At 52.4% G+C, this 18,926-nt stretch overlaps 4 protein-coding genes across 4 annotated transcripts; 1 reads left to right on the top strand and 3 right to left on the bottom strand.

The window, feature by feature from the left end:
- Positions 1 to 2,774: 2,774 nt before the first annotated feature.
- PV07_03319 (uncharacterized protein) lies at positions 2,775 to 5,573 on the bottom strand. The gene has a single exon (XM_016390033.1). The coding sequence runs from the start codon at positions 5,114 to 5,116 to the stop codon at positions 3,575 to 3,577; it is 1,542 nt and encodes a 513-aa protein (XP_016251935.1). The 5' UTR covers positions 5,117 to 5,573; the 3' UTR covers positions 2,775 to 3,574.
- A 3,090-nt stretch (positions 5,574 to 8,663) lies between these two features.
- PV07_03318 (polynucleotide kinase 3'-phosphatase) lies at positions 8,664 to 12,095 on the bottom strand (the record flags this gene model as incomplete). Its single annotated transcript, XM_016390032.1, has 9 exons — positions 8,664 to 8,729; positions 8,816 to 8,932; positions 9,050 to 9,195; positions 9,615 to 9,675; positions 9,826 to 10,123; positions 10,174 to 10,774; positions 10,822 to 10,923; positions 11,234 to 11,565; positions 11,620 to 12,095. The coding sequence occupies 9 exons, from the start codon at positions 12,093 to 12,095 to the stop codon at positions 8,664 to 8,666; spliced, it is 2,199 nt and encodes a 732-aa protein (XP_016251934.1).
- Positions 12,096 to 12,581: 486 nt separating this feature from the next.
- Positions 12,582 to 14,177, top strand: PV07_03317 (uncharacterized protein). Its single transcript, XM_016390031.1, has 2 exons — positions 12,582 to 13,079; positions 13,137 to 14,177. The coding sequence occupies exons 1-2, from the start codon at positions 13,001 to 13,003 to the stop codon at positions 13,478 to 13,480; spliced, it is 423 nt and encodes a 140-aa protein (XP_016251933.1). The 5' UTR covers positions 12,582 to 13,000; the 3' UTR covers positions 13,481 to 14,177.
- On the bottom strand, positions 14,166 to 18,917 carry PV07_03316 (uncharacterized protein). Its single transcript, XM_016390030.1, has 2 exons — positions 18,582 to 18,917; positions 14,166 to 18,498 (listed from the first exon to the last, which is right to left on the bottom strand). The coding sequence occupies exon 2, from the start codon at positions 17,363 to 17,365 to the stop codon at positions 14,618 to 14,620; it is 2,748 nt and encodes a 915-aa protein (XP_016251932.1). The 5' UTR covers positions 17,366 to 18,498; positions 18,582 to 18,917; the 3' UTR covers positions 14,166 to 14,617.
- Positions 18,918 to 18,926: the final 9 nt, after the last annotated feature.

Below are 18,926 nucleotides of genomic sequence, written 5' to 3'. Positions count from 1 at the left end.
TCAACATCAACACTACTTCAACATCAACACTACTTCAACATCAACACTACTTCAACATCAACACTACTTCAACATCAACACTACTTCAACATCAATACAATCCTGGAAAGCGGGTGGTAGGGTGGACTCCGGGACTTCTTTTCGACGCCTCTCAGATTGTCAGCACAACAATCACGCAACAACCAACAAATTCAGCTCCGAAAGATTGCCATTCATGTCTTCTGTTCGACTGTTGACTCGTCATGTCAATCTCACACGTGTTCAAACCAATGAAATCTGGAAAAAGGGTGGCAGGGTGGTCTCCAGCATTTCTTTTCATTCAATGCACACAATCCGTTCTCTCTGGGCAGGCAGCTTCTCGATTTTCGAATCCTCAGATACCAAACAAGTGGCAAGCACAACAACCGAAGTGCAGCATTCAAACGACAACTTGTCGAAAGTACAACATGTCAACAACTGCACATATCGACTTCTTGGAAAGCGGGTGGCAGGGTGGTTCTCAGAAGTCCTTTTTCTTCTCCTACATCAAACGACAATCTCGACGTTTCTATTTCCTCCATGAAACGACAGCCTCAAAAGTCTGCGTAGCGACGCAAGCATTCCACGACATCACAGTGGCACACCACACAACATTCATGAGGCTATCCTCGGTTCAGCATATTCAATGATTCGAAATCTCAACGACACAATTTTCTGGATTCTGGAAAGAGGGTGGCAGGGTGGCTTTCAGAATCTTTTTGCACGATTACAACAACAATCTACCTCATTTCAGCGGCTTGGGAGTCTCAAGTATCTAATGCTTCATGCACCAGAACATCTCCGAGCATCTTCGACTGAGAAACTCAACTCAATCTCGCACAGCGTTCCAAGCATTTTGACGAGCGGCACATTTCACCACAGCTTATCGCTTCATCTCCACATACCTTGTACGACTATCGACGACATTTTCAGCTCCTCCATAAGAAATCCGACATATTTTGGACAGCTATTGACGACATTTTGAAATCCTGAATGATGAATCCAAGATACCTTGTACAACTATTCACGATCTGATCAGCTTATACGACTATTTTCCTGGAAAGAGGGTGGCAGGGAGGCTTCCAGGAGTTCCTTGGACTATGTACACAGTTATGGTAAGGCAACCACCATATGTGCTCTCAAGCTCGTCCAACAGCATCTGACTGCCAGCAGATACCCCGTTTCACTCACATTTGGCGTTGTATGGTCTTTCAAAGGCGCAGCACCGCAGTTCTCACAGATGATGTTGGTCATCTCTGTTTCATTTTGGTACATTCAGCTCACGAGCTGCTATCACGACGCCCTCGAAAAGAATCATGACATCTCTGCAACATTTCCCTTCTCAGCCTTGATCTTCAATAATATAGCGACATGTTCACAACTTCTACGACGACAGCAAGCGCATCACCAGTTGGCGGCCTTTAACAACATTCTACGACTTGTATTACCTGGAAAGAGGGCGGTTGGGCGGTTTCCCAGGTCTTAGAACTCCCCATGTCTAACGACAAGTACTTTTTCCGTTCCTCCCCCTTTGCTCTCTCTTCTGCTAACAGTCTTTAGTGTACATTATCTCCCAATCTGGGCAGAAATTACAACATTCGCCATTTAACCTGGAAAGAGGGCGGTCGGGTGGTATCCAGGTCGTCCTTTTCTCCAATACAAACGATCTCGTGAGTACATCCCCGCGACGTGCATCTCCCGGTCACTGCTGACTGATTTCTAGCACATATCACGACAACTTTCCACTGTGAATTTTCATCGACAGCAATGTGCATACGGCCTGGAAAGAGGGTGGTTGGGTGATATTCAGCCATTTGTTTTTTTTTTTTATTTCATTGATCACGGCACAGAAAGGCAAGCTCCTCATCCTCCCTCTTATCTCGAGCCGGGAACAAGCGCCTATACTCGATGCAACACAAGTCCCTTTTGCTGACATCTGGCGGATTGTACAGCAACGACATCATAGGGCCGGACAGCCACACCTCCCGACGGCGCCGCAAGCCGTTCTCAGCAAGCTTGAAGTCCACGGCTCTTGCAATCGCTTTCAGCTTCTGCAAACGACGCGCTCAGCAATGTGGTGTCGACTCTTTTCCAAAGTCTTCTTCCAACTGGCAACTGGGTGGTTAGAGAGAGAGAGCGCCGCGCGGCTTTGCAGGAGCGGCTTCTCCTACAAATCTGACTCTTTGCATGAAGGAACCCTCTTCTTTCTACATCTTTCTTATACGGACAAGATGTCCAACGTTGCCATGCTTACCTCAGTTAGATATCTCTTCAGCTCCGCTGCGACCCTATCTGCAGTGCACAACAAATACCAACACCGCGCATGGTTCCAGCTAGCTATAGGAGGGAGATACAACACCGCGATGAATGTCGTGGTCTGATGACCGGGTTCTAAGCATGACCGATTTCCCTTTTCCTCTTGATCTCTGCGAAAACCTTGCCCTGCTTTCCCCTGCTCATCGTTCCATCTTAATGGCCCCATCTCCATTTGTTGACCCTGACCATTCCCATGACTGTCCCCTCCCTACATCTTCCAGCCACCACAACCCTTGCTCCCTCTCCACTCCCCGAGCCCCCCCCCCCCCCTCTCTCTCTCTCTCTCTCTCTCTCTCTCTCTCTCTCTCTCTGTCTCTGTCTCTCTCTGGCCGACGAAGGGAGGTTTCTACACAAACAGAGACCAAGCGCACGGCTCGTCCTACATCAACATCTACATCATTGAATCACATCCAAGGATGAACAAGAGAACGTTCACTTCTGCGCTTTTTTCCACTTTTCAGATTCTGCCATTTCTACCCAGTTTCTTTGAGGGCGTATATCTGCACTTTGTCTTAACTGTCTTTCTCGAAAACTTTGTTCTGGCCATATAACCAGGACCTCTTGGCTTCAGCTCTCAGCCCTCAGCCCTCAGCTCCGTCTCTCTCTATCACTGTAGCAGAAATCTGGCAGTCCGACTGCGCTAGCATACATCAGGATCCTTCTATCGTGTTCGCTCTCGAGAGGTTGCACGTCCGTTTAGCGATGTATGAAAGCCGCCATGTGTACGAAAATATTCCCCCAACTCCATCTCCACCTACAGGACCTTGGTGACGCCGAATTTGAATTTTCCTCACCGATTTCCGAAATCCATCGCGCACCCGAAAGCATTGAAAACAAAGACTTAAAAAAAAAGGTCGCTTCGCTGTGCTGAAGGCTGCAAGTCGTCATCATCTGGAATACCATTTGCTGGATGAGGATAATGTTGTGGAAGGAACGTTAGACTTTTCGTCGTGGTCATCGTAAAGCATAGAGAACGAATTGGCAAATATGGCTGTTGTTGTTACCAGGGAAAGTGGCATAGCAGGTGTTGTTGACAAGGGATCGCTCCCTGGATTCAAGTTTCTTTTCCTCCTTCAAGACCTTGCGGTCACGTCCTTCGCATCTGTAGGTCTCTGTCTCGATAACGCCAGCCATAATAATGGTAGACAAATGGTTCTGTATAACCCGAAAGAAAATGTGTACAGTCGTGGCGAGGAGGGCTTTGTGTACAAGTGAAAAGGATCGCAGGGATTTGTACATATCAGTTGCGAAAGATATCGGAAAGGACTTTGAGGAGATTCCGCTTGTGTGGTGAGATGGGTGGGCTCCCTGTTTCGGCGCCCCTGTTGGAATCGCTGAAAGCGCGAGGGGGAGCGACAGACATTGGTCCGACTATCTCGCCGTCACCAAGCTTGGGAAATTTTCCACTCTTGTCATCGATGACAGGCACAACCACTCTAGTGAGAGGCTTTTCGAGCACCGAGCTCGACGTGGTAGAGTCTTGCGTCTCCGAATCACCGCTTAGACGAGCCAGAACCGGGGCCAGGGCGGTCCTCATAAGGTTGTGTTGCCGCTTCCAAGTGTCGTCAATCGAAGCCCACTTTTCCTCCGTCAGCTTATAGACTTTGGAAGTGGACCCGTAGTGCTCGGCGGTCCTCGTTATGTGCTTAGCATAGTGTGTTCTGGCCTGATCCCAGTTCTTGCGAAACTCGGCATAAGAGTCCAAGTCCAGGGTCTCAGGAGTGTACGGCTCTGGGTGTATGGTATAGTTGGCATGACCCAGGCGAACGGCCCAAGGATCGGAGGGGTCTTCAAGAAGCTGCAATGGGGGGATATCGCCAAAAGGGCAATTGTTCGCCGTGTTCGCGCGGGATCTTGTGTGGATGGAGACCATTGACGGTTTCGTCGACAATGGAGGGGATGGCAGGCCTGACAATGGTGCATCAAGGGACGGCCGTGAGCTCAGAACGGCGGATGTAGGCGCAATAGCCGGTGATTGAAGAGGAGAGTGGACAGGCTCTTCTCTCTTGCAGAATTCGGAGAACATGGGTGGCAATAGAGGTGTGGTGGCTTGGATTGACTCCGCCAAGTCCTGTTCTGGCATCTTCTGTTCAATCTCTATTGGTCTCACATCCGCGTCAACGACTGCTTCGTTCGTCAGGTGCACAGTCGAGGAGGATGGCAGGATGCTTTCATGCTTGGAGACAGCACTGAGAGCCGGGCTGCAGATCTGCGAAGAGCTTAGGGATCCCGAACGAGAAGCGGAAGCGCTGACATGCGTGACGATTGAGAGCTGAGGTCCAGCTGCCGATCTGTTCTTCCACCGTCGGGATAGTGACCCAAATTTGCTGCTGAAGCGGTGACCCTGTGTTGACGACGGCTGTTCTGCTGATCTGCGACGCACCATATGATAAGGCTGGTGGGTGATTGACGAGTCATTGGGTGCTGCCAAGATCCAGTCGGGCTGTACTGGGGAGGTGGGAGGCGAAGGGTGGCCGTAATCACTTGAGAAAGCCTTGTCATAGTCACTCCAGTCACATGTGCCGTCGTTGACCAACGTGTAACCGTCAAACTCGTCTCTTTCCTGAGGCTCCTCGGTGACATCTTCCAACCGCTTAACCCCTCCAAACATGTCGAGGGACTCTCGGGGGACAGGCGAGGATGCGGCCGAGGAATTGGAACCTCGAGAAGAATGGCCCTTGGAGAACATGGATACTGTGGGTGAGGATGTGTCGACTGAAGAGCCGGAAGAGCGAGTGGCGGGAGGCAGCGTGTCGAAGGGATATAGAGTGCTATGTTCCATAGTGAAGTACAGGTCGAAGGATTGGTATTATTCTTAGAGTAGGATCGAATTAGTCGAGCGAGTGTTTTGGCAACAAGAGGGAAATCGAATCGAAGAGGACTGAAACTGGGCTGGGTCAGGTCACAGTCGGACAGCTGCGAGCATGATGGATGGGCTGGTGAAGGTGGTCTCAAGTGAATTGGGTCGCGGACGAGACTGTCTTGGTGGTGAGGTAAACACCGACTGGCAAAGCTGTGGAAAAGCAGGGCAGTCGCAGCTGTTGCTTTCGTAGTGGCGTGGCGGCGGTGCTGAATGCTGGGGTCAATCAGCGGCGACTGCTTTCAGGCCAGACACAGATTGACTGGTCGAGGCTGAGGGGAGGACGCTCTGCCTGTCTGCAAATGTTCCATCAGTCGAGTGCCATGTGTACACACAGAAGGGGAGGAGTGAATAGGGCAGAGGGATGTTGACAAGTTCGAACTGGAGGGAAGAGGCCTGAGTGGACAGAGGAAAAAGTTGTGTGCCGTGGCCCTGGGCTCGTTGGCTGTGGCAGCTGTTGGGCCGACTCCATGCAGGGTTGCTTGCAGCCAATCCTTCGCTGCTCGCTTGGGCGGGGACAAGGGTCTGACCCTGTTACTTTGGCCTGTCTCTGAGACTTTCAGAACCCAACAGCCACCACCAACCAACGGCGCAAGCCCGCCTGGGATAAGAAGCCCCGCGTCAACCCGTCGAGCCCGTCCACCGGCCCCGGCCAGGATGGGAAAAGCCTTGGGAGCCACTGGCAGCCACCAAGAGGGCAACAATTGCATGGGCTCGAATCACGGCCTCGCCAGCACCAGAACGGGCGCGCCACCGACGACAGCAGGTGAGCAGACCGAATCTGGTGCGCCAAACAGCTCGCTGCCCTCCTCCTCCGCTACCTTTCTAGTGTTCGGATCTTGGACTCACCCTCACACTCAATTCACGACTGATTCCTCTGCTATCCAATCGCCCCTCTGTCCATCCAACAAACGACGGAGAGGGGAACTTCGCTGGCTGGGGAGGGATAACTGAGGTGCGGTGGAGGGCGGTCGTTTGGATTGCAAGAGAAGACGAGTAAGTTGAGAAAGGAGCTGGTCTGGCGGGCACTGCTGGCTTCTGCTGCGACATGCCTGAGGTTTTGTGTGAGCTGCAGCTGGTGGTGAGTGCTCGCCTGCGAAGCCAAAAGGGCATTGACGATGAGGTGTGTGGCTTGCCCGCCCTGCCTGCGGTTGGCTCTCTTGGTTGCTTGTCACTGTCCTCTCTCTGCACGAAAGATACGAAGGAAAGGCTAAGAGAGGTGATAGCTCAGCGGGTTTGCAGACACAAACAACGACCGGGTTGTCGCATGCGCCGGACAAGACTACAGCAAGCAAATCTAGTGGGCGGAATGCCAGTTCGACCGATGTTGAAAGTCCGGAGCCGCTGGCACAGCAGCCAGAGCAAGCACTTGTCCCGCAGGTGTCTAGCCCATGCACGTCCATGCTGTGAGATGGCGCTTGTGCCCTCACCCGTGCCGCCTTGATGCTTCCGCCCGTGCTGGAGGCTCACTAGGTGGTTTGTTCTGCAAGGAACTGCCAAGGGCGATGCAGGAACGGTATCAGATATACCCACGCGCACAAATGTGCTGGGTCTTTACCGACCTTCCTCATTGATGCAAAATTGTGTGATTCCCCAACTCGCAGATTTTGCACTGCCGCCCGGTGGGCCGTGGTCGCTCCTTGTCGACACAACACCTCCTCTCTACCATCTGTAGGACTTGCCCGTTGGCTCCTCTTCTTCTTGCTCTTCTTTTCTTTTTCCTGACCTGTATCCCACGTGTGAGGATGTCGAAAATGCGGGTGGCTGGCCGTGGCCCCCTTCTCTGCTTCTTGACGGCACTAACCAGCATCCCACCTTCGCGAGGAAGCAGGAAGGATTCAGAAGCGACCGGCAGCTCCTCACACGCCAAAACCTGCGGGCACTACCATGCTTGAGCGGCCAATCGGTTGCTTACAAGGATGACCTTTCGAAGTGGCCCTCCATAGTCAATGCCACCTCGTGTTCTCCTTCCTCTCCATCTTTAGTTCATGCTTCCCAATCGCTCCACTGTAATCGCCGCCATCGTCATTTGTCCGAATAGCATCATTGCTCCTGGAATGGAGAATGTATCCGTATAGGCACAAGTCAGAACCCGGATGGATTTTCAGCATGCAGGAAATGGAGGGTTGGCTCAATCCCACCATCTCCCAGTGACTCTATCTATACTTTTCATACTCGCGAGAGCTCTCTAAGAACCCGTCCTCCAACTCTCGTGGAATACTGCCTACTGAGAGAGTCGTCGGGTCCCTTATCTGCAGGGTATACGGCTGGAGCCCCGGAGGTATATCTCATATCCCCTGCCTGACCGTTTCAGCCACAACGCTCTTGAAAACCCCCGAGACGAGGCGCCAGTCTCCAACATGCAGGGATGTCGCAGTCGTTGGGGAATGCCGCAATCAATAGTCGTCCGAGGGGAAAAGTCTATTCGATCTCCACAGTGCATTTCGACGAGCACCTCTGAGTCTCTGACCGGGGAGCGCCCGCTAAAGCATCCAGCGACTGTGGGAAGCCCGGGAGAGGTGTGCCAGAAGCTTCCATACACCCATATCACAGCTGTCCTGTTTCTGAACGGCGAATGTCCATTCGGATTTCTTTTGGTCCTGAGGTTGGACCGCCTATCCTCGGGAGCTTCTTCTCCCGCTGCACTCGCTTTTATCAAAGGAGGTATCGTCGGCAGAGGGAAGTGGAAAAGGCCACCGAGGACTGTGGCTAACAAACAATCCCGATATCGCATCAGTGCTTGGCTGGATTCTTGGTGCCACACCATGTCGCGAAAGAACATAACGTCTTGACCTCGAAGGCATTGATAGTGGTCTTCCGCCAATGAAAATTGGAGCTCAGACTTCCCCCTTTCCGCCTACTGTTGACAGAATGTTTGACTGTTGTAAAGTAATGCCCCTAGAACGCCCACGTATCAGCACTCTTGAGCGGTCTTGAACTCCCAGTTCCCAATGTAACATTTCCGATGGGTCTTGGTGGACCTCTGCTTTTGAACATCTGCGGTTGATGCTCTTCTGTTGTGTCCCAACCTTAACAAGTGGTACTTGGGATTTCGGAATAAGCAACCCAATGAGATATCAGCTTCTATGTTCGAAGCATACTGGATCGCAACCATCTGCAAAGTGATCGAATGCCACAAGTACAACGCCAGCAGTTCTGTCTTTAAGTGACTGTGCAGCATATGTCATGATTCGAATAAATGCGTGACGTGATACGTAGCATATTCTTGGTCCTTGTGGCTGTCGCTGCGGGGATGAGAGCAAGCCAGGTAGTGTAAGCCAGGCCGTAAATCTGTGATCATCATTACCTGCAACGTCCCAAGGCTTTACTCATATTCAGCGATAACATAGTGGGACTTCTAGACCAGCTCTTACACAAGTCGATGCCTGTGTGCTGTCTCAGATACCTGTCGCTAGAGCTGTGGAAGATGTGGCCGAGCAGCAAAAAGCATATCTCTGCTCTGCTTCAATCACGTTGAAAACTTCGACACCCAATATCTTGACCAAAGTTTTTTCTGTTCCTCGGTCCCCTTGAACTATAAGTCCCGCCGTGTCAGTGAGAAGCGAAAGCATGACTGGAGGAGTCGGATGGAGGTGGCACAACAACATGGTTAGGACCTACCTCAAACTCGACCTTGTAGATATCTTCAAAGCCCTCCTCGAGAGTAGGCTCCTGGAATCTTTGGATAAAAGATCGAAATGCGATACCAGGGAGCTGGGTCCGATTCTCAGGATTCATCTATTGTTGATTATGGGGAAGCCGTCAGCCTTTTGTACTTGAATGTAGATAAGTTGCAGATGGACAGCTGGAAGTCTTGCAACGAGTATCGCGTCCGATGCAGGAGAGGATACACACCGTATTTGGATTCATTGCCCTCACAGCGTCGTTATGCTCTGCAAGTCGAGTCGAGGCTGTGAAGCGGACACAGCGGATAGGGACATTAAATTCCTGGGCTACTCTTACCCAGTACGCCCGGGTTTCGATGTCTGCGTTTGTGTTGTCTGTCATTCCAGCACAAGCGTCAGTAAGTACGAGGATGGCGTCATGTGGTAGAACTCAAGATAGGGGGTTGGCAAGATGGAGGGACGAGACGGGGAAGAGCGGAAAGAGAGATTCAGGCCAGATGATGATTTGGCGCATGATGCAGAGAGTGGATATTGTCCCAAGGTGGTCGAGTCATTGTAGTTACAACGGAATCTGGGGAAGGTCTTTGATTGGGGGTAGGACAAGGGTAACAAGAGATGCTGGGTAGAGTTGTACAGGAGTGACATCTCATGGCCAGACAGACAGCTGCATGCACGGCATTTCTGCATGACATGTCATTTTTGTCCCTGTCCAGCAAATGACATGTGTGTCACTGTCGAGGGAAGGAGGAGGTTGAGCAGGCCAACACTTCGAGCAACAAGAAGAATAGACGTACCAACTGCCACGGATAACCCTGCCTCCAAGAGTTCCTTTGCTTTCTTGATGCATTTATCGCGCTGCACGGAAATAGTAATGTCTCAGCTTAAAACCCTTTCTCCTTGAAGGCCACATATGTAGGGGCTGACATGGCAGGATGTCGTGTCACTGTATTCAGGAAATGCCGGCACGGAAAGCACCACCAGTCAGGGAAAATGGTTTGAACTCACTGTTTTGAGGATATCTTGGTTAACTCTCTCGTAGCCAAGTGGCTGGAGGACGTCCCAATAGAATGTGCTTTTTCCAGCGCCTGGTGAGCCGCAGAAAATGACCAACTCGTGGGGGCTGTTCTTCGTGAACGGTGCGGATACGGTGTCCTCCACGGCGCCGGTCACAGTAGAATCAGAAGGCTGTGCAGGTTCAAGATGCTTTGTCGGGTCGAAGACGTGCTCATACGGTTCAGTGGCCTCGTCGAGGAAGAACTCTTCTGGTGTGTGAAACTTGATACCAATGTTCGCCGCAAGATCCCTGATGGCAGTGAGCATACCATTCACCAACGACATGACATTAGCGAGTACCTGTCCGACGTTGCATGATCCTTTCTTCTCTTGTCGGTCTTATCTCGCCCCGCAGCATCACCCACATAGAACGAGTGTTCCATGTCCACGGCTCCTTCGGCTTGAAGATCGTAGTCTTCCAACATCTCCTCCCACATCCCCACTCGAGGCTTGCGATATCGGTCTTGGCCTGTGGCGGCGTAGATACTGATTGGCAAGTCGACTTGTTTCAGGATGGAGCTGGCCTGGTTTTTGAAGTTTGCAAGGCTGGCCATGTCCTTTTTGAGGGTTTTGGGATTATCCTTCAGGCTGATTGCCGACTGGTTGCTGAGAATGACAAGGAGGTAGCCATCATCGTGAAGAGATTTCAATCGGCCAGGGATTGAGGGATCCCACCATTTCCAACTCACTGCAGATCTCGCCCATTTGTTGACGGTGTTTGGGGCCACGAGAGTGTCGTCCAGATCGAAAGCCGCAATTTTGACAGGAAGGGTGCGTGGTTGGGGCGGTTTATGGGGCACATTGTATCGGCCAATGATGAGGCTATGGTCAACGGTCCGCCATACGAGTTTCTCTGGTTCCTTTTGAGACGCTGGCTTGAAGAAGCTAGCCACAGCCTTACCTGGGCCCAGTCAGCACTGTATCATATTGCAAGGTTCCTCATCATACTGGTGGTGGCCGATTCAATTTTGCGCTTGACCAGCGGTGGAGAGACAGAACCAGCCGGGGCTGGGGCTGATCGTTTCATGGTGTAGCACCGTCCCAGGATGTCTATGTCAAGGAAAGGAAGGTGAGAGCGGGAAACAGGACGAGTACAGCGACTCAATGGAGCCAGCCATGAACGGGAAGCCAGGTTCAGCAGGAAAGGAAGTCTTGAAAGGGCTAGTTGAGAATATCGCTCTCTTGGGCGTTTGGGATAGTTAAAAATCGAGGACCCAGAAAATCGACGCGACTTACGCGTTTGAAAAGACGCCATTTATCTATCTACTCACGTCACGTGTAATGACCTGAGTCAGCAGAGGCAAGGCTGCCTCCATCGGCGACACGTTGCTCTCTAATACCTCAACGGATTAGGTTCTACGTGAAGTGATAGGCAGCCGCGTATCCAGTGCCAATCTATCGCCCGGTGACAGATCGACTGCCTGCCTCAACGCTTCTCTGATAGCCACCAATTGCCGAGTCGCTCGTTCCTTCAGTTCGGGGTTATTTCCATCAACCACATCAATGGATGCCTGGAGGACAAAGCCACCAGAGCCGTCCAGCTCGGGGAGGTCACCGACGTTGGCTAAGAATGATTGGTCGGAGATCGCTTCGTCTGCAGCTATTTGGGGGAGTCGCAGCACCTTGTGTAGGAAAAGAGTGGTGTCGTGGTCATAGAACCTCGATCCCACGACCAAGTAGCGAGAAACATACCTGTGACTTGGTTAGCCTTGGAGCCAGCCTTGTGAGGGGACGGAGAGGTCATACTCGTAGCCAAAATTATCGAGAAACTTGACAAAGCTGCCGTCGTCCATGGGCGTCCTGGATATCAGTCGTGAGCTTACTGCCTGCTTGCCCGCGTCTGGAGTATCCTTGAATTCAAAGGACCACTTCACGCTTGACTTTTCTGTCGTGTGGCTGCCATTGCCGTTTGCCATGGTCACGTCGCCATTTTCTGCAACTCGAGCCTGTTTCTCTGGCAACACCTCTCCAACCAGTTGGACATAGTAGAGGCCAGCATTGAGCATGTTCTTAACACGCTGCATATCCTGCTGTTGCTGGCTCGCGAGATGAGATGCACCAATGGACTGGACGAGATCGACCCCAGGAGGCTGGCGCGCCTTGAAGACCAGGTGGATCTCTTTGGCATCCTGGGGCTGCATACGTGCAAATCCGGCCAATTGCTGGAGCATTCGATGGTGGTCATCCTTTCGCACTTGACCGTAGAGGGCAAACTCGTGCATGATGGCGGCCGTGTTTCAGGACTCTGATATCCGAGGTATACTGGTGTTGATTACTCGGTGGGGGATGGTTTGATTCGATCAGCCGGTATGTCGTGCTTGGGGAGACGTGGCTCGTTGTGGCAACTGGGGTCGGTCAGGAGACACATCATCTGAGAACGGGTGGTTGATGTATCGTTGCTGGGGAATGAGCGGACATTGTTCTCAAGGGCTGTTAAGGTGAACGTTGACTGCGCAGGGCATCGGACTTGGCGGCGAGTCAAGGCGAGCACATTACCGATACTCGAGAGAGATCAAGGAATCACGTCCAGAGGCACGAGGCCGTCAACCACCGGAACGCTTCAGACACTCTCGTACTGAGGTGGCCGGACCAGAAGTGTGATGATTGATGGGATAAAAGTGGAAAAAGTTTGTTCCTGAATCGGCAAAATGATGCCCTGCGTTGGGCGCTGCCGCAGCCACGCCTTTCTCCGTCCTCCGACCATGAACATTTTCGAGCTTCGCAAGCTCCCGAGCTCGCCCTGCCGGTCGAACTAAACACTTCAACCCACCAAGCAATCTTCCTTCGACAAGCGCAACGGCCTCGACCTGTTCCTCCTCCAGCATATAAACCGTCCTTGTACCCCCCGGTGTCCCCCCACAGACAAAAGGAACAGCCCGCACCTCCTCCACGCGTCATTCCTTCTTCGCTAATTGCTTCTGTCCGAGCTCGGCCGCGCGAACGGCCGCATGCAAGAAAATTCCAGCGCGGGTCTGAGGAAGCAGATAAAGTGCGCAATCTAGAACTCACGGGTGGGAACAAGACGACTCTGCCGCACAGCCGGGGACAGATAGAGATTTGTCTACACCTCCCTTAAAACACTTCCTCAACGAGCACACTCTCGACATCGCAGCTCTAACAACCCACAATGCGCCCCTCCCTCGTCCTCCGCGCTGCGCACCAACGCACCCCCCTCATAAAATTCATTGGAAAACGCACACCACCCAGTGCGTACCTCTCCCACAGATAGCCCCTCGTGCTACTAACACATATCTCCCTCCCAGAATCGGTAGACCACACTCCTCACGCCCACCCCGCCTCTCCTACACACAGCCTCCCAGAAAGCTTCGCCGCCTACCGCTCCAAGGCCCAGCAACACGGGCCCCTACGAGGTGGCGGCGGCAACGGCGGCGTGCCTTCGTCCTCGTACTCTGTCGCGGCTTCCTCAGGCTCAGCAATGTCATACGGCGCCATCGGAGGCACGCCAGGACGGGCGTTGGGACCGGTCAAAGCCAAGCAAGGAGAGTTCTTCGACAGAGATGAGCTACCCGCCCGGTTCCATCGGAAGGCCTGGTCGGAAGAGGAGATTGAGGCTGTGAGTAGCGGAGGAGCCAGCATGTTTGCTTGAACGTGGGAAGCGGAAGAGGTTCGAACACAACAGCGAATTTGGGATTTCTTCAGCGATGGCTTTTACAGATTAAAAAAGGGCTTCTGTGTATAGAGACCGCGGGGATTTGACTTCGTTGACACATCTATTTATCATTCGCCTCTGATTTCGCGAGGTTGTGAAGCTTATGGTGGCAGAGGTATGAAAGGGTGGCTTGGAGTCAGCTTCTGAGGCAAAGCAACTGGAGGCACGACGCAGAGCACCAGGGCCCGCCTTTGTCGACTACAACATATGGGCGAACAGGCAGGGCAATCTCGAAGCGCACAGGCCCATCCTCCTACAGCACGGAATGACCATCGGTTCATATTGCACAGACAGATGGCGCTTTCGGACAGCTAGCAGCCACCACCACCACCGCTGCTCAGCGCGGTAGAGCTTGTATATACATATCCTCAACACTTCCTCAACCTTTCTCAATTCAATATATTTGAAACTCTGCTTGCGTCATGTTCCTCGCCTCCTTCCCACGAGCCAAAGCCTCGTCCAGACAGCCAATCGATGAGGAGAGTGGGAGGGAGGAACGGGACACGAGCCTCAACCGGCGATGAAGAATGGTCTGAGTACATGTTAATGATTGCTTGCAGATACGTTTTGCTATTCCGCCCTTCACCCTTCCACTGAAAGCAAAGGATATGCTTCCCCATCTGTTCGTTCGTCTACTCGTCCATTTCGTATATCATATACAAGTACCTATGTATCCATACCTGAGCTCAGGTCAATCATACCCATCCATCATCCATGCAACCCACCCCACCCAGCCAGCATCATTCATGTCCTCTCGTGCCGCCATCCAATGAATGCATATGTGTAAATACACCCCGCGTGCGTATGTATGTCGTTGGTTAGACAAATCACTGGATAACCAAGCGTGTAGTGTACACTGCGCGATATTGTGCCAGCCAGTACGTCTGGAATGTTCCTGCATCCCTGGTGCTGTGCTCCGTCCGTTGTACATTTGTCCCGTGTGCCTTGAGAGCATTAAGCCTGATTCCTAATTCTGAATCTCGGTCTTTGAGAATAGAAGTAAAGAAGTGAAAAATGCAAGTGGGAGATAAAAGACGCGCAAAGACCAAAAAAGGGGGGAAATAAACCGTCCTCTCAGCTCTCGATGCACCGCCTCAATCGTCCCCAGAAAGCTTTCATTCCCGTCCTCATCCTAGGCCGTTTCCCTTCCTTTTCCTGGGAGATATCGGCTCTGGCAGGCAAAGGCACAGATGGATTGGCATTCAGCGCCCAGACCGTCTGTTCCGTTGCACCCTCCCGTTTAGCCCAAGACAGTCGGCTCATGCTTCTTTTTGCATTTGCCATGCGAGGGAGTGCGGTGAGAGAAGATTGTGAAAGGCGATACTGTCCATTCCGGGAGCTGGTGCGATCAGCGCGGTAGCGTGAGATGTCTGGTGGAGGGAGAGCTGCGTCTGGATCTTCTATTTCGTCTCCAGCGGCGTGTACGTTGTTTGTATAGTCATCCTGAACATCGAGAGGAATGTGGTGGTCATTTGAGAAAAGAGAGATGGCATCAACCACATCGCTGCCGTCTCCCATCTGACTGGCCACATTTTGGAACTGCGGGCTGAGATCATGCCATGGTTGCAATGCATTGTGTTCGAGCCTCGACTCAGCTTCTACGGTTGCTGCCAATGACTCCAGGAGACTAGCCCTCGAAGCAGCTTCCTTTGAAACAGGGATATTCGGCAACATCCAATCGTCACTGTCTTGTTGATTGCTCTCCATTGCCCTGACAAGGGTAGCATCTTTGCCCTGTCGTTGAGTACTTGCCATCCTGGGAAATCGCGAGAATGATGCAAGCTTCCGTAATGTTTCCGGCCCAATTTTCTGTTTCTGCGGCGTACCTGAGCTCAATCTCGAGACGGGTCTGGACGTAGTCTGTTCATGCACGTGCGGAGTCTGGTCATGATACCGCACGACTGAGGGTACACCGAACTCGGGCATGGTTGCAGGCCTTGACGCCTGTTGCAAGGACCCCGATGATGACCTGACCATTCTTTTACCTGATATTTCGGGGGACCTTGCCGACAGCGAAGGTGATGGGATTGGAGTGGGAATCTTCATCCTCATCTCTTCTTCTGACTTGAATTTGGGCTTCAATTTGGGCTTCCCGGACGATGCTAAACTGTCCACGTCTTGGTATGTCTGGGGTTGGGGTTCTGGCTTAACGGAACAAGAACTGAGGTGTGAGAATCTAGGCTGCTGGCGACCGTCGCTCTCCACGGATGTTGGCGCCGATTTCGCCGACTTAGGGGACCACAATGGTTCGTCTCCTCTCACACTGGACTTCTCGCTTTCGTTGCCGTCACAGGCTTTGGAAAAGTCGGCCTCGACAGGCGCAAGCCTTGGGAGGCTGGACTGGGCCACACTGGCTCCCAGGCTTGAGTTGGTGACCACTGCACGAGCTTCGGATTTTGGCAATTGCAAAGTAATGTATGGAATGTATTGAGTCTCGTCGTGATAGTTGTCTTTCATTTGGATGTTCGGTCCCACGTCGAGCAGCAACCACGATAGATTGCGTGACTCTAGAACTGGACTGCGGGACACCGAATGTCGAATTAATTCCTCGGTCTGTCTTCTGTGGAGTGCAGCGCGTTTCTGTAAAGGCGGTATCTCAGGATGGCCACTGCCCATACTAACAGGCCGTCTTTGGGCCTTTGGTTCTGCCAGACCATCATTCCCCGTCGCTGCAATCTCCCATTTGTCCTGTGCCTCCCGCCTTGGTCCAATGGTAACTCCGCCGTGAAGATCGAGAAGGTCTTTCGCTTGATTGGATATTGCCGAATCCTGTACTCCGATATCTGAGAATAACGTATGTGTAGATGGTGACTTTTCCAATGACCTGTGAGGGGTGTGTCCGCGGGATTTGGAACTGGTTTCATCATCAGACAGATCAATGAAGCTGGTGTTGGCTCGGCTGAGCGACGGCCGGCGAGGTTTTTGAAGCTTCGAGGTTTGTCCCTCAGTTTCAGGCATGGGTGCGTGGCGTATAGCATTGTGTTGGACAGCCTTTCTGGAAATTAATTGTCTCCTGGGGTGACGGGTGTCCGCCATCGCCGTGACTTGCGGCAATGCGGCGGCGTTCCCTGCAGCAAAGAGTGGCTCGGCATCACTGTGCTGTAGAGCTGGTGGTTGTCGATACAATGGTAAAATATCTCTGCCTGGAAGTTGAGCTCCATCTCTGAAATCTCTGCTGGAGTCATGCTTTTGTGGTGCCACAGGCGAGAGCAGCTTTTCGTTACGTTTCAAAATACCATTGTTGGTATGATCTGCCGGGTTTGTCTGTGCTCTGGACTGATCTCGTTGATGAGTGAGCTCCCAACTATTGACATAGGGATCAAAGGGTGAGGTTAGGCGAGAACAAGTTGGCGGTTTTCCATTAGATAGACCAGAGGTGCGAGGCAAAGTGTCGTCCTGGGCAATACCACTCGCAGTCTTCTCACTCTCCGAGTCCAAAATTACCTGCCGTTCGCTGGTAGGTGGGCGATTGCGGCTGGTCTCTGCTTTCAACCTGACGTGATTGAATACTTCCTCCTTTGGATACCCTGGGGAAGTTGATTTGGCACCAGTAAATCCACCAAATTGTCCTTTCGACGACCTTCGTGCTGGGGACATGGGCTGCAGTGTCGAGGAGCGGGCATGATATGAGGACGTGGAGGAAACCCCTGCCTCAGGCTTCCCTGTGAAAACAGATTCATGAGGTAGTGGTGGTCTACCCGGGAGAATTCGTGGAGCCTTCAGCCCCTTCCTGTTATCCAGCTTCTCATCGTTCGGCAGGCTGATGATCCCCCGACTGGAGTAGCTGGCCAGCACGACGCTGTGCGAGTATTTACTCGGCATTGGTGTTGTCTAAAGACATAGTACACGACGAGTGCTCTGAATTGATGAAAAAGAAAGGGGTCCCTGCCTAGAGATAGAAGGAAGAATAGGGTTACCTTGACGGAAAGCTGCCATCAGCCGGAGCTACAAACTTCGGCTGAATCCGTGTTTAGGTTGACAATTCCCTTTCCCGGCTTTTATGTCAAACTTTTGTGGTCGTGGCGAGCAAACACTCGTAAACCGGGGAGCGGGGTTGGACACAGAGAAGAGATTGCACTTCAAAAATACGATTCATGTACGCTCTCACGTCCATTGACTGAGCAGATCAAACCGACTTGCCATTGACGCCTCCAAGATACCTCAGTGGAATGAGATGATGAGGAGGCGAGGAGCGGAACGGGTAGCATGAAGTAAGTGGAGGCCTGGGAACGGATGCAAGATATCGAGTCAACCGACGATTCAAGCTCCGATCCTCGAGGCATGTGGCAAAGGGGACTTCCAAGACCCCCCCTCCAGTCACATCCAGTGTCCATTAATGCTTGATACGATGCTGATCAAGACCCAACTTGAAATAAGGGTCTTTGATTCTCATCGTGGCAACATTAGCTGAGCGGAAGGGGTCTTTGCGATTGACAGGGGGTCGGTTGGATAGATGGATCTCTTGTGGCGGAGAAGGGGGCCTTTTGGCACGGAATGCGATTCTCTGTACCTTGTCCTAGTAGGCGAAGGGTTACTCATGGTGATTGGTTGAGGGGGGGAGAGAGGATGCACAGAAGGCTGGATGAGTTGCCCGATCCAACTCTATCCCCCAGCTTGCTGGCCCCTTTGAGCAGACCCGGCGTCTTGAAGGAGTTGCTGATTGGATTGGAGAGTAAGCCCAGGTGCTAGCCAGTCCATGCGATGCCGTGTTTCATGTCTTGAGTTCGCAACCCACTGAGCCACAAAGTACCCGAGGCGTTCTTGCTGTGCCGCTGAGGGGAATAATCGTCATCGTTCGTCATCATCCCTGCTCTTAGGCTTAGGGGCCGTTCTTGATACGAGCCCAAGTATTGTCACCAATGCGCATGTGTTGATGGATGGATGAGGTGGTGGGAGAAGGCACAAAGTCAGTAGGACGCAAAGAACCGCAGCTGGGTCGGCGGTGGGGTGGGAGCCTTTGCTCGCCTGATTAGCATGCTTTTCATGTGCTGGTGCCTGGGTGAATGATGACGAGTACATGATGATCGGGTTGACTTACGATGGAAGCAGCTCGGTGGAAGCAGATGATGGCTGTCATCCAACAAGGCCCAAGTGAGTGGTTGGTGGTCGATCTGGAGGAGCTGCGATGGAAGGAAGAACGATAGCACCCGACCACTGCCGGCATATTCAACACATCCACCGCCCTCACCGCGTGCCCAAGGACAATATCCCGGCGCATCAGCCTGGAAATCTCCGTATGGGCAAGTCTCTCCTTGATGTGGCTGTCAATCATTCGAGAGAGGATGGGAGGTCTGGCACTGCCGTGTTCCCCCGGCAGATCATGCCCGTCCAGATTGCTTGTCGTCCGCCGAATGGCCTGGCGCAGCCCTCAACGTCCCAAAGT

The sequence above is a fragment of the Cladophialophora immunda genome (genome assembly GCF_000835495.1).
Source record: "Cladophialophora immunda strain CBS 83496 unplaced genomic scaffold supercont1.2, whole genome shotgun sequence".
Lineage (NCBI taxonomy): Eukaryota > Fungi > Ascomycota > Eurotiomycetes > Chaetothyriales > Herpotrichiellaceae > Cladophialophora > Cladophialophora immunda.
The sequence above is the reverse complement of the archived record's forward strand: the minus strand, read 5'-3'. Positions and strand labels throughout refer to the sequence as shown.

Coding starts and splice junctions, on each gene's coding strand:
- PV07_03316 (XM_016390030.1), bottom strand. CDS start 17,365: ATGCCGAGTAAATACTCGCACAGCGTCGTGCTGGCCAGCTACTCCAGT.
- PV07_03317 (XM_016390031.1), top strand. CDS start 13,001: ATGCGCCCCTCCCTCGTCCTCCGCGCTGCGCACCAACGCACCCCCCTC. Junction 13,080..13,136: donor TGGAAAACGCACACCACCCA/GTGCGTACCTCT, acceptor TCTCCCTCCCAG/AATCGGTAGACCACACTCCT.
- PV07_03319 (XM_016390033.1), bottom strand. CDS start 5,116: ATGGAACATAGCACTCTATATCCCTTCGACACGCTGCCTCCCGCCACT.